Here is a 12,713-nt window from a genome sequence, read left to right on the forward strand (position 1 = left end):
TAGAAATACTAGAAATTACAATGTTGAAATGAATGGACCAGCTATGCAATATGATTCTGTTTGTGAAATTTCAGTTCCTAAAGTTGTTCTAAGAGCAAATGTGCCATCAATAATACACTTATCAAATGTTCCACTTGCAAGTAATTTTTATTATTAGTATTATCATTATTGGCATTATTATCATTAGCAAAAAATTAATCCACTATTAAAAGAAAACAAAACATACCCCCAAAGGCATGTGCGTTGCTGACAATGAGTCAGTAACATTATCTTCATGTAGAAGGGATGACACCCTGAGGATATAGACCATATCACAGCTTGATACTCATTTCCAAAATCTGCCAACATTATTGAGCACCTAGGCACAATGGAGGATTTTAAAAATGCATATAAGAATCCCTGATTTAGGGCTGGGGATTTAGCTCAGTGGTTCCACCGCCTGCCTCACAAGCGCCAAGGACCCAAGTTCGATCCCCAGTACCAAAAAAACCAAAAAGAATCCCTGCTTTCAAAGAATTTTACAGTCTACTAGGAGGTATTAAAATACATCAAGAACACAACGCCACATGAATCAATGACATAATGGAATCAGTGGCATGTTGATGTAAGAGACCAATGTCACATTGTTGGGTAAAATAGAGAAAAGACTCATAGAGAATATGGGATCTGAGCTAGACTTTCAGGAACCAGAAAGATTTTGGCTGACTGGTCAAAAGAAGGAGCACTGCAAGTGCAGAAAATAATATGGTCAAAGTATTATGATGGATAAGTTCATGGCACGTTTTGAGAGAGAACAATAGTTCAATTTGGGTGATGTCTGGGGTCCATGTGAGTGGGAATGATGTGATAATATGTTGAAAAGTACATGGGGACCATATTTTGAATAGCTCTGAAAGTCAGTTTAACATTTCTAATCTTTGTGTCATAGCAAATATATCCACATCAAAGAAAATATGCAATTATTTATGAAGAGATATGATCAATTCACTTCCAGATTTCTCCCATCCAAGTACTAAGTGCTAACCAGGCAGGACCCTGCTTAGCTTCTGAGATCATACAAGACCAGGAGCATGCAGGATGGTATGGCCATAGACACTTCCAGATTTCTTAGGGAAACTGAAGCAGTTTCTGGGCAAGGAAATAATCTTGCCATCAAAAAAGTCCTAGCAGATAACACTAAGCAATCTATAATCAATTTTTCTGCTTTTGCATGTAATTAAATGTCATCCTTCAAAGTCTTTGTTCTTTCTATCCAGGGACCACATTTCTTCTCATTCCCAAATCCAGCCCCACCAGTTCTTATGGCACCCAATGAGTGAAACAAGCCAAATTTAGGATTTTAAGTCATAGCTGCTACCCAGTGACTAGGAACTAGCCTGAAGATGTGAGAGTGACTGTGGGAGGGGTACTGAGCAACATCATGAAAAATGTAGCCATCTGAGAAGTTTTATGGAATCCTCAGAGTCAAGAACAGTTCTTTGAAATTGGAGTTCTGCTCAGTTTGGTCTGGAAGACATATGGAGGGGTACAAAAACTCAACATGCCTGAGTAAGGTCATCTTATAAAGGTTCCGCTCATAAATGAATCCCTTAAAGGAATGGCATTTAATCTAGGTTCAAAGTTATTTAAGGGCCGCCTGGCTCTGAGGCTATTGAAGCTGTGGCTAGACCAGAGTAACTTTCTCTTTCTGACCAAGGAATGTTGTTAGGTTTTGTTTGTGCCCAACAGGCTGATAGTTGGGAACTTTTTCCATGCAATGACAGTTGACAGATGCTAAAGAATCCCTGTATTAGGTAATCAAGCCTAAAGAACGTAGCTATATAGGAACCAACAGGGAAAAGTTTAGAAGAACCAAGATGCCACGACTACACTGCCTGCAGCTAATCAGTCAGCTCTTTCCTGGAGTGAGACTTCTTCTGCAGGAAGTCATGGATAGCAGTAGTGAGACCCCAAGTCACACTGGACCTTAGGATGACCAGAGAGCCTCCTCGGTAGATCAGGCGTACCTTTCGACCCCGAGTGTCCCACACATCCTGCACAGAGGCCCACAGGCTTGGCATTCTCTGCCAGCCAATATGGGACTGCATATTAGCAACTAGCACAATAAGAGGATACAGAATTAGGCAAGTGATTGTTCCATTAACACTACCAGATACCAAGGCAGGAACCCAGTGGGGCAGGCCTTGCTCTGCCAAGCCATCCTGGATGGGATCCTTGAAGGAGAAATAGAGAGCACTCCCCAGGCTGTTCCTGATAAGGACAGGCCAGAAACCACGATAATAGCCCAGTGACAGCCGCCCCCAAAACCCATAAGAGTTGAATTCTTTGAGAATGCTGACGGCGCTGGGGAAGCGAGCTTGTTTGCGATCATCCTGGAGCACATTTTGTACTCTTTCAAAGGGGCTGAGTGCCACAGCTTCTACCACACCAGACATGAGTCCAGCAGCCCAGCGGTGTTTCAGGGAGTATGGCCCAACAGGGGAGAGACAGCACAGAAGACTATCATAAGTCCCAAATAGTAGAGTCCCTTGCAATGTCTTGGAAAGAAGAGGGGGGTAGATTCCCCTATAGAAGTATTGAGGGCCTTCATGCCAAAGCTGTCTCACAGCCTCTGACACTGCCACAGCATGGATCTGCTGCCGGAACACAACCTTATAGATGGGAAAAGTCACAAAAGTAGATATAAAGTTGGAAACAGCCCCAAAAGTATAGGCCTGGGAGTTCCAGCTTGTCATTCCTGGAGCTTCTGCTTGTGTCCTGTGCTGAAGTTCCTTCCCAGCAGAGTGGTTCTCCTTCATGCTGAAGACAACTGGGTACCGCTGGAACAAACTGGCAAGAGGGGGAAAAACAGGTTAGCCTGATGATTTATATCTGCTGATGAGCATTTTCATTGCTCGGTTAAAAACAGAGCCCTGAGAAACTCTGATCTAAGGAAACAAGCAACTCTGTGGCCAATTTCTGAGAAACAGGCATTTTCTTAAGACATTAAGAATTCATCCATACCTCATCTGGGTATTTTCTCAAAAGAACTAAAGACATCATATCGCAGTGATACACGCATACCCATGTTTATAAGAGTACAGCTCACAATAGCTAAATCTTAGAAGTAACCTATATGTCCACCAACAGATGAATAAAGAAAATGTCATATTTATATACAATGGAGTACTACTCTACTATAAAGAATAACAAATTTGAGTCATCTATAGAAAAATAGATGCAGCACCTTGAGACCATAATGTTAATAAGTGAAATTAATCAGACACACAACCATGAATATCAATTTTTCTCATTTTTTTTCTTTTTATTGAGTTTATTGGTGCAATCTAGGTACTCGAATACAGTTACATTCATTATTGGGATCCTGTACCTTTGCATGATAGGTCTTGGTTCTCATTTTTTCCCCTTGTCCCTGCCCTCCCTTCACCCCCTCCTCCCCTCCCCATTTACAAACACTTTATTTCCATTTTTTCATTTTCTCATATTTTTTTCCTCTCCCTTATTACCATTCCCCCACCCTTCCCACTTTCCCTACACCTTTAGCCCTTTACTTCCTATTTCACATTATTAATTATCTCATTAGGATCCTGTGTACTATTATAGTTTTTTACAACAGAGAAACTATTCGGTATTTCACTTAAAGAAATCTCTGTTGAACATTAAAAATAGGGGATCCTAAAATAAGACTAAAAAGGAAAGTAAAAGAGAAAAGGCAATGATGTAAGATTAAAATAATCCTTAATTCTGAAGATGAAAATGGTCCCTGAACATATTTAAATTGCTTCTTGCTCTTGTAGTCTTATCTTATTCTTTTCATTTTTTTCTCATATGTGATAAACTCAGAGTATAAAGAGCAAAATAAAATATAGATAATAGGACATATGGAGATAGACTTTGTGTATGTGGGAAAAAGATCTGAGGGGAGCATCTGAGGGAGGAAGGGGAAGTAAAAGATCAAGTTTCCATGTGTTTAATGTACCATTTCTACATGATGAATGTATTTATTATATGTCACAAAAATATACTAATAATTTTTTTTCAAAAAATGAATTGAACAACCTTAGGCATCATAATGCACACCTGTACTCCAACACTTAGGGAGGCTGAAGCAGGAGGATCACAGGTTTGAGTCTCATCTGAGCAACTTAGCAAGAACTTGTCTCAAAGTAAAAAAAGAAAAAGAAAAAGGACAGGGGACGTGGTTCAGTGGTAGACTACCCCTAGATTCAATCCCAGCTCAACATTAAATTAAAGGCAGTTTTTAACCAACACCTCTGTAGTATTTTGCTGACACACAAATATGCCAGTATTCAAGGGGTTATGACTGAAACCCATTAAACCAGGGAAAGAGGACTCCAAAGTACATAATATCCAACTTTCCTTGCATAAAACGTGAAATTTTGTGAACTACTAGGCTAGTAAGTTCGATTTCCTTTTCAAAACTTTGTTGTTGTTTTGTGGACTGTGCTAAGGATTGAACCTGGGGTTAGGCAAGCACTCTACTACTGAGTTATAACTCCACACTCCAAAAATGCTTTTTAAAGGTGCTCAACAGTTGTAGTGCAGTATTTTCTCCAGATAAATGTAGTAAATTGGAGTAGGGGGTAAGTCTTCCCCCTCTTCTCTCTGTAGATGTGTGTCCAAATTGTACCTATGTCATGGCAGTGTCCCACCTCCTCCCCCAGTTGAGGGCAGGAAGGAACAACTGCTCATTGCCAGGAAGCTGAGCACCTGGCATTTCCAAGCCTAACCTTTTAGGCTCATAGGCATATGACAGAGGTTTTCACAACCTTGGCACTATTAACTTAGGCAGGATAATACTTTATTATCAGTGCTTGGCTTGTTCATTAGAGGATGTTTAGTGGCATTTATAGCTTCTACTCATTGCACACCAGTAACACCAGTAGAGACATCAAATGCAACAATCAGAAATCTCTCCAGACATTGCCATTTGTTCCTATGTAAAACTGTTGAGATGCAAAATTGTTCTGGGTTCAAAATCATAGTATGAGAGGAAAAGGGCAGTACAAGGACGCCAAACTATTGTTCTTATCCCAGAAAGGCCTGGAAGTAGATAGGGTAGTGCAAGAAGCAATTTGGAGACTGAACACATGAAGGAACTTTGGGATCAAAAAGAAACAAGAGCTAGGCATGGTGATACAAACTGTAGTTCCAGCACTTAAAAGGCTGAGGCAGGAGGATCACATGTGCTCAGGGGTTCGAGACCAGACTGGGCAGTAGAGGTAGGCCCCATCTCAAAACAAAGAAAGGAATGATTGCTCAGTTCAGAGCTTTCTACTGTCTGGAAGTTGGGAGGCCTCAAACAGCTCTCCTACCAAAGGTCTTTCCCAAATCATACTTGTGCCTAAACAAGCACAGGCAGTGAGATGAATGTTTGTCTTCTTCTACCTCAGAATGCAGTAATGTTCCACCACTCTGTCCTCAGTATTTTAGAAACACATGTTCAGGGGCTCCCCAATGCAGACCAATTTAGCATTTTGAAAATCAGTAAGATTTGGCAGATCGGCATTCGAAGCACCAGTTCTGTTATTAACTTTCTATATGATCGTTAGAAATTCACTACAGTTGAATCTACTTCACTTACAAAATGAGCAGACAGGGTACAACGTTCTGTAAGTATCCCCATAACTTTCTAATATTATAGGGGGTTGTTGAAAAGTAATTCTGAGCAATAGTTGATAGAGGAATTGTACTTCTCTACCCCTGATTTGCCATTTATGTAAATTATGTTGAGGGATTAAAGGTGAACAGTAATTTAGAAACACCTTGCCTTAATATCTAACTCCTTATTTCATAAATCAAATTCTTTTTATTTTACAGAGGAAAGGAAACCTACTGTTCTCTTGTGTATTCTTCTGTTAAAATGCACTAGGGTCAGACACATCTGAGGCTGAATTCTTCCTCCACTGCCTACTGAGCTGTGTAATCTCAGACGAGAAACTAGTTTCATACAGTCTCAGATTTTTCAGCCACACACACACAAAAAAGACCTAACACAAAAGATTACTGTAAAGATTAATACGGATATGAAATAAAGAGTTGAGAATCCATGACTTGGTGGCTGCAATAAAATGTTTGAAAAAAAGATTCTTCCCATCCTCCCTATTTCTCTTCATAGAGCACATGCTCCTATCGGATACTCAGGCCATCCAAAACCAGATAAAATATGCTGGAACAAATCTTATCTTTCCATAGGAGGTGAGGAAGGCTTTTCTCTCATGAATGCAAAGGTGCAATTTAAACAATCTAGGAGAGTCCAGCCCTTTCACATGAAATCAAAGACAAGACTGTGCCTACAGTTGGTCTTGAGCAGTTGCTACTTGAATGCTATGATTTGCCTCCTATGGTTACAACTTAGTCAAATTATCTGTTTCAATAAAGTTGCTCAGAGGCTTAAATGAGATAGAAGATGGAAAGTTCCTGGAACATAGGAGGTAGGCAGCCAAAAGTAGCTATTATTGTTTCGCCTGAAAGCTTTATCTCCTAACCTCCAAGCTTAAAAGCTTTATTTGTTGAATTTGCAAAATGTGGTCTCATTAGAACCATCATTTAGGACACACACCCACACATGAGGCCACAGATAAGGGCTGATGCTCTGTATCCAGCTGGAGCTAGCTTGCAAATTTGCAAATGTTCCTTTCAGTCCTGTTCAAAGATACCCTTACTTTGTTCTAATGGCCCAACCTTTACGCAGTCTACTTTCTTTCAGTATTTTTTTATCAGAAATTTCTGTCAGTGTTTTCACCCTCTCTGATTCCATCCTCACCAGCTCCGACTGCAGATATGTAATGTGGTGATGGTCCAAATATAGAACAAGATTCTGCTGAAAGGCCAGTGTGAGATGCCATGGTACTGTCAAGCAGAAGCAAGAGTCTGGAGGAAAACAAAGAACTACTGCCATCCTCACCCTTGACTGCGAGGTGAGCAACTGGCCTTCTCTGTCCCTCTTCATACTCGCCACCCTCCATCACCAAGACCCCTCTGTTCCATTTGCAAGAAGAAGGCTACAGCCTTGTGATGGAAGATGCTCTCTCCAAATACGGACTGTTTACTCCAAGAAATTCTAGGTACGGGGGTTGTTTATAACCACCTTACTAGGCTGAAAATAAACCCAGCAGCAGTTGAATGGCATCAGATTCTTCACTCACTTCCAAGCATCAGGAGTCAAAAAGAAGCCAGACAGAGGCCTCCTAGCTACAGTCTATATAAAGGAAGTGATACCTGCTCTCTAAGAATCCGAAGTCAGGGAAAATGGAACAGGTTTTCTAGCCACTGGCTTCATCACCCATTTGCTCTGGACAGCCGTGCATGCCGTTTCCATGGAGCTGCTCCTTCTCGGGGGCGGGGGCTGGTGATGCCAAGTCCAGCAAAGGAGAAGTCCCCTGAAGAGCTCACAGAAGGGCAACCTAGCAACGTGTCCCTGAGCCAGGAAATGAAAGAGCTGTATCAGTGGCAGAGAGCTGTAATGTGGAGGTTAGGTTAAATGCTGTTTCATTTCACATACTTCTTCCTCAAGCAAGAGTTGAAGGAGTAAGATGTTATGAAGAAAGTTTATAGAAGAGTGGTTTTTAGCTGTTTGGGGGCCACAGACTCATTTGAACATCTACAAAGCTATGGACTCAGAAAAATGTCCAAAGTTCAAGGTTTCAGAGAAAAGCCCAGATAGGAAATTCTGCTCTGGAGTTATACTTCATGACAGATACACTGTGGATAGATACGCTGGTGGCAGGCCCATTCACTTATAACCTTCAGCATGATATGGTGTCTAGAACAGTTAGTTCACAAACTTCTGTACACTTCAGAATCACCTACAGCAAAAACACAAAACACACTCACGTAGTAAATCAAAATCCCCAGAAGTGGGACTCAGGAATCTGCCTTTCTAACAAATTCTCCTAAGTGATTTTGGTACCAACACTCTGGTTAATAGCCTGAGTTCTGGATTCAGAGACTCGGTTCAAATTATAAGTTCATCGTGTAATTTTAGGTAAGTCATTTTGCCTCTCTGAGCCTTGTCTCTTTGGGATTATAATGGGTTATAGAAAAATTCTTTGGGGTTTTTGAGACAGGGTCTCACTTATTTAGTTCAGACTGGCCTTGAACTCAGCGATCCTCGTGCCTTAGTGTGGCATCACACCCAGTTTAGAGATGTTACTTTTACAAGCAGGCAGTTTGTTATAGTGTAAAGATGAGAATAAAATGGGAAAGAAAGGTGCCTCGGTTTCTCTTCCATAGAGGTTCCCTTCCTCTGCTCTCACACCTCCTTCAACACTACCATGACATCAAGATGACTGGTGGGAAGATTAGAGACTACCTATGTAATATGCTCCTCAGACCTCACAGTAGGGCAAAGAGCTGGTATCAACAGAAGAGACTAGTGTACAAGGTAGGGCGCTGTTACTTATTTGCTGTAGGTTACAGGGCAGGATGCCCAAGCTTTCTGTGGTTGTTTCTTCATCTTTGAAATGGAGATGCTAGTCTTTGCTCAATAATTCTATACGGCCCTAAATTGGTCTCCCCATCTTACTTTGGCTCTTCTCCACTATCCCTTAATCTGACCCCACAAAGGAGTGCTTACCTGCGGCAGTCTTTGAAGTCACACATGACGACTTGAGTGTGAGCACTTGGCTCTGCACTTCCTGACCATACTGCCTGGATGCTTATGAACCCCTCTGTTAAATGGGCAAACTGTTACTTCCTTCATACAGTTGCTGAGGATAAATAAAATGTCCGTGCATGTGCATTTGCACACACGGAAAACGCTCAGCAAGTGCTTTTTCCCCTTCCTTCTATACAAAGGTAAAGAACGCTCATTGTTCACTTGTTTTCTGTCCCGCCTCATGTTTAAAGCATCCGGTCTCAAAGAGCAAAGAGCAGAGGCAGAAGCGGGATAAGAAGAAAGGAAGCGAGGGGAAGCAATAAACTCACGGGTAAAATGGGCCCAGTTGGTGCTTCCAAGCTGCACTTGACGACACGCCAGCTCCAGCGCCTGTCGGCCGCAGCCCCCGCCGAACCCCTCTCCTCTTAGCTTTAGCACCGGGATGCGAGGCTGCGCGGGGAGCACCCCCCCGCGCTCCCCTCTGATTGGTCGCGCCACCGGGCTCCTCAAACTCTTGTCTCAATTCCCCCGCCGAACCCCTCTCCTCTTAGCTTTAGCACCGGGATGCGAGGCTGCGCGGGGAGCACCCCCCCGCGCTCCCCTCTGATTGGTCGCGCCACTGGGCTCATCAAACTCTTTTGTCTCAATGGGCGGAATCTTACAGCAGCCACTGCTACTGGGCGGGAGGAAACCCAGAGGGCGGGGGCAGTCGTGGCTGCCTAGGAAACCGTGCTGCCAGGACTCCACTACCCTTTGCTGGGCAGCGGTGTCGAGAGCTAGCTCTGTGGGGCAACCCTGGCTTGCTTAGCGACCGAGGAGGAGTCATCCTTTTCTCCTGCAGGACCTCAGAGACCGGAAAGAGAAACAGCTGTCCATGACGCCCAAGCATCCGTGACACCCAATCACCCGTCTCCCACCTGCAGAGCCTAGGTAAAGAAAGGAAGGCGCAATTTCGTGGGAGGGTGAAGCTCCACCAATTTAGGAGCGGTTCTTGGTTTGTAAAATCCGTAACTGCGAGGCAGGACAAGTACTTCCATGGTCCAGCTAAGCTGATGAAGGAGGTGGGGTTCACGTGGATACTGCCCATTGGGTGGGATTTGCCTGAACCGGGAGGGGGGCATTTCCTGGGAGGTGGCAGAAGACTTGAAAGCTGCCTGCTTCAGATCTCTTTGCATCTCAGCTCTTCCCAGGAAGAAATACGGATGTGGGGGCGTGACCGTCTTCTAGTCCCTTTCTCAGTGACAGCCCACCAAAGCTATTCCGAACTTGAAATCTGTGTGGCTGATTGCACAACTGGTAGGCCAGTGGTTTCCCCATGGGAAACATAATGGAGAAGATGGTGACTTCTATCTAAAGGGTGGGATAGGGAATTTTCAGTCTGGCCCCAGTGGAAGGGGATAGCAGGGTAATGAATGAGGCTACTTCTGATGTTTCCGACCCTTTTCCTCAGCTATGGCACAGTCTCAGTGGCGTGAGCAGCCTGATCTTCAACTTCCTGTGGACAGAGGTTGGCCACATCAGGAGCCTAGCTCTCTCTCATGGAGGGCAGCAGCTGCGAAGGTTGAACGTGAAATAACACGGAGCACTAACTTCTGAGCTCCTGTAAGAATTTGAGAAACAAAGGAAACTTTGAGGAGTGGGGTTGAGACCTAAGACCATGAGATTAATGAAACTTACTTATTACTGTAAATCTGTGAGACTTACCATATCGTGCCCTATTTTGAGAACTCAGTATCAGCTTCAAAGAATTCTAAGCAGCAGTTGCTGACCCCTCCTGAAGAACAGGTGAGCAGGTGACTGCCAGTCTCCTGTGGGACAGTTTTAGTGCAGTAGGTAGCTATACAATGCATTGCAGTGTATTCAGGAGGGTGAAGAAGATGGGTTCCCCTACAGCCCACTAAATTTTGACCTGTTTTTTGTTTTGTTTTCCCTCTTACAGTTCCTACTGAAACAGAGGGAAGGCAGGAACATTGCTTTGGATATTCTTGCATATCAGGCTTAAAAAAAAAGTCTGAGCATCCTACGTGCAGTTGCCCTATTGTCTTCAGGCATGTAGAATCCTCACATGTGTGAGTAACTGCTGGCCACCAAATGTGCCCTTGCCACCATGGGCCCATTCCATGATGAGGTCTCTGGAACAGAAACACAGTCCTCTAATAATCCGTATGACAGAAAGAAACATGAAGTTTTTCTGTGGTACAGTAGTATTCAGGGGGAATAAACCTTTTGTAACTGAATGACTCAAGTAAAGGGAGTTCTGCCAGATTGGAATATGTCAAAAGACCAAAACTTCAAGCCCTTAACGATGAGCTTTTTTTTTTTTTTTTGGTACTGGGGATCAAACTTGGGACCTTGTGCTTGCAAGGCAGGCAACAGAACCACTGAGCTAAATCTCCAGGCCCTGAAGGGCTTAATGAAAACCCTTAGAGGCCCTTCCTGAGAGGTCATGCAATTGATTCAGGCTGCCTAACCCAACCTAAATGTGGTAACTTTTAGCAGGCAATGAAATGGGTGTTTGGGGAGTCCGGGAGTAGTGTGACTGCTCATGGTAAATTTAATGCTCTGCATACACAAGGGGAGAACACCTTTTATGTGGTTCCCTTAGAGACGCAGCTGCAGAATACTATTGAGGCAGGCACCCTAGCTGAGAAAGTTACAAACCCGCTCACCTGCACCAGCTCCTGGTAGGGGCTGAGCTGAATAGGGCGTTTGTGTCAAGTTTAAGTATCTTCTCAAGATGTATGCAAACAAGTAGGAGCAGCTTCCCAATTTCCTGGAGTTGATCGGAATGATAAGGGAAGAAGAGGATTGGAGTGACACTTTTGTTCAACAGGAGTGGCCTAAAAAGATCTGAGCCAATAGTAGCAAGAGCAGCCAGCCCTGTGTCATTTCAGATTTCCCACCCAGTACTGATTGGCAGTGCTGACTACATTTGCAACATGAAAGAAACTCAGATGAGGATGTGAACCTGGTGAAATCTGAGGATCATCCCTTTCATCCATGTGTGTTCCAGCCCTCGGAGGCAGGAGCAGATCACACGATCAGGTGTTGGCTATTGATTTTGCCAGCAATTTCAGGACTCAATCTCCTTCCCCAGTGGTTCTGCGCCTAAGAATGATAAGCCTAGGGTTATTTGTAGAACTAGGAGGCAAAAGCACACAATCCACTGTATCTATTGTCAGTCACTAGGAGATCTATTCAAAAGAAACCTGTGACAATGAAGGCAGCAAGGTCCAGGTTTTTTACTCTGCAGGAGCTGACATATAGAGAAGAGATGTCAAAAGAAGTTCCTGGAGAACACAAGGAACCCTCTCAGCCACTTATGTTGCTACGCCCATCCCTAAATGAAGCCTTAACTGCATCCGTAGTCTGTTAGTGGGTAAAATAGGAGAAAGGAGGTGAGCTTCAAACTACATGAATTAATCCACAAAGTAATCTCCTTTTGGCAGGAGAAAGACATCTTACATATCACCACAGTGCAGAGGGATGCCCTGATCTCTACTCTAGCTCCTCCCTTTGCCTGTTTAACAATCTATTCTCACTGTGTGTTTTGCTTTGGTGACTGCATTCTGTTTATGAAAAGAATATCTCTGTTCACCCTTTCAAAAATAAAGAATAATACAAAAACTAAAGTACAAATTATCTGAAAAGTCACACCACTCTTTAATACATTGTTAGTCTTTTGGTGAATTCCTAGCTATTTCCCAATCCCTGTATTCACAGATAGATACATGTATAGAAAAAAGTGATCAAATACAAGAGCTGTTGTATACTGCACTTTTTAAAACCAAATAACACATTTTGTGGGCTTCTGTGTCAATAGATATGCATAAATACCTAATTTGTATTGGTATATATTTGCAATACATAATATATACATTCATTTTGGGGAATTATCATGATCATTTTTGATCCCCATTCCCCTCTCTAACTTCCCTTTCCTTACCTTTTCCCTCTCCCTTGTCTTTCTTTCCTGCTCCAAAAGTCTTCCTTTATTTTACTCTTTATTTATAAATAGGTAAAGAAAATATAATATATGTAGTGGTATTATATATAATGGAATTCACTATTTATAAAAATTTATTTATTACTC

The 12,713-nt window shown here is 42.8% G+C and overlaps 2 protein-coding genes across 2 annotated transcripts; one reads left to right on the forward strand and one right to left on the reverse strand.

Annotated features, from left to right (window-relative positions):
- Positions 1–435: 435 nt before the first annotated feature.
- On the reverse strand, positions 436–9,027 carry Slc25a53 (solute carrier family 25 member 53). The gene is made up of 3 exons (XM_010626293.2): positions 8,950–9,027; positions 7,243–7,441; positions 436–2,829 (listed from the first exon to the last, which is right to left on the reverse strand). The coding sequence occupies exon 3, from the start codon at positions 2,796–2,798 to the stop codon at positions 1,881–1,883; it is 918 nt and encodes a 305-aa protein (XP_010624595.1). The 5' UTR covers positions 2,799–2,829; positions 7,243–7,441; positions 8,950–9,027; the 3' UTR covers positions 436–1,880.
- A 1,250-nt stretch (positions 9,028–10,277) lies between these two features.
- Positions 10,278–12,168, forward strand: Zcchc18 (zinc finger CCHC-type containing 18). The gene is given in 13 exon segments (XM_010626295.2): positions 10,278–10,305; positions 10,637–10,825; positions 10,828–10,917; positions 11,029–11,112; positions 11,115–11,279; positions 11,282–11,323; positions 11,326–11,462; positions 11,464–11,566; positions 11,569–11,613; positions 11,616–11,711; positions 11,714–11,811; positions 11,813–11,862; positions 11,864–12,168. Coding segments are annotated over 13 exon segments (1,260 nt in total). The 3' UTR covers positions 11,997–12,168.
- The last annotated feature ends 545 nt before the right edge of the window (positions 12,169–12,713 follow it).

This window comes from Fukomys damarensis, unplaced genomic scaffold (assembly GCF_012274545.1).
Source record: "Fukomys damarensis isolate Sample0158 unplaced genomic scaffold, DMR_v1.0_HiC HiC_scaffold_39, whole genome shotgun sequence".
Lineage (NCBI taxonomy): Eukaryota > Metazoa > Chordata > Mammalia > Rodentia > Bathyergidae > Fukomys > Fukomys damarensis.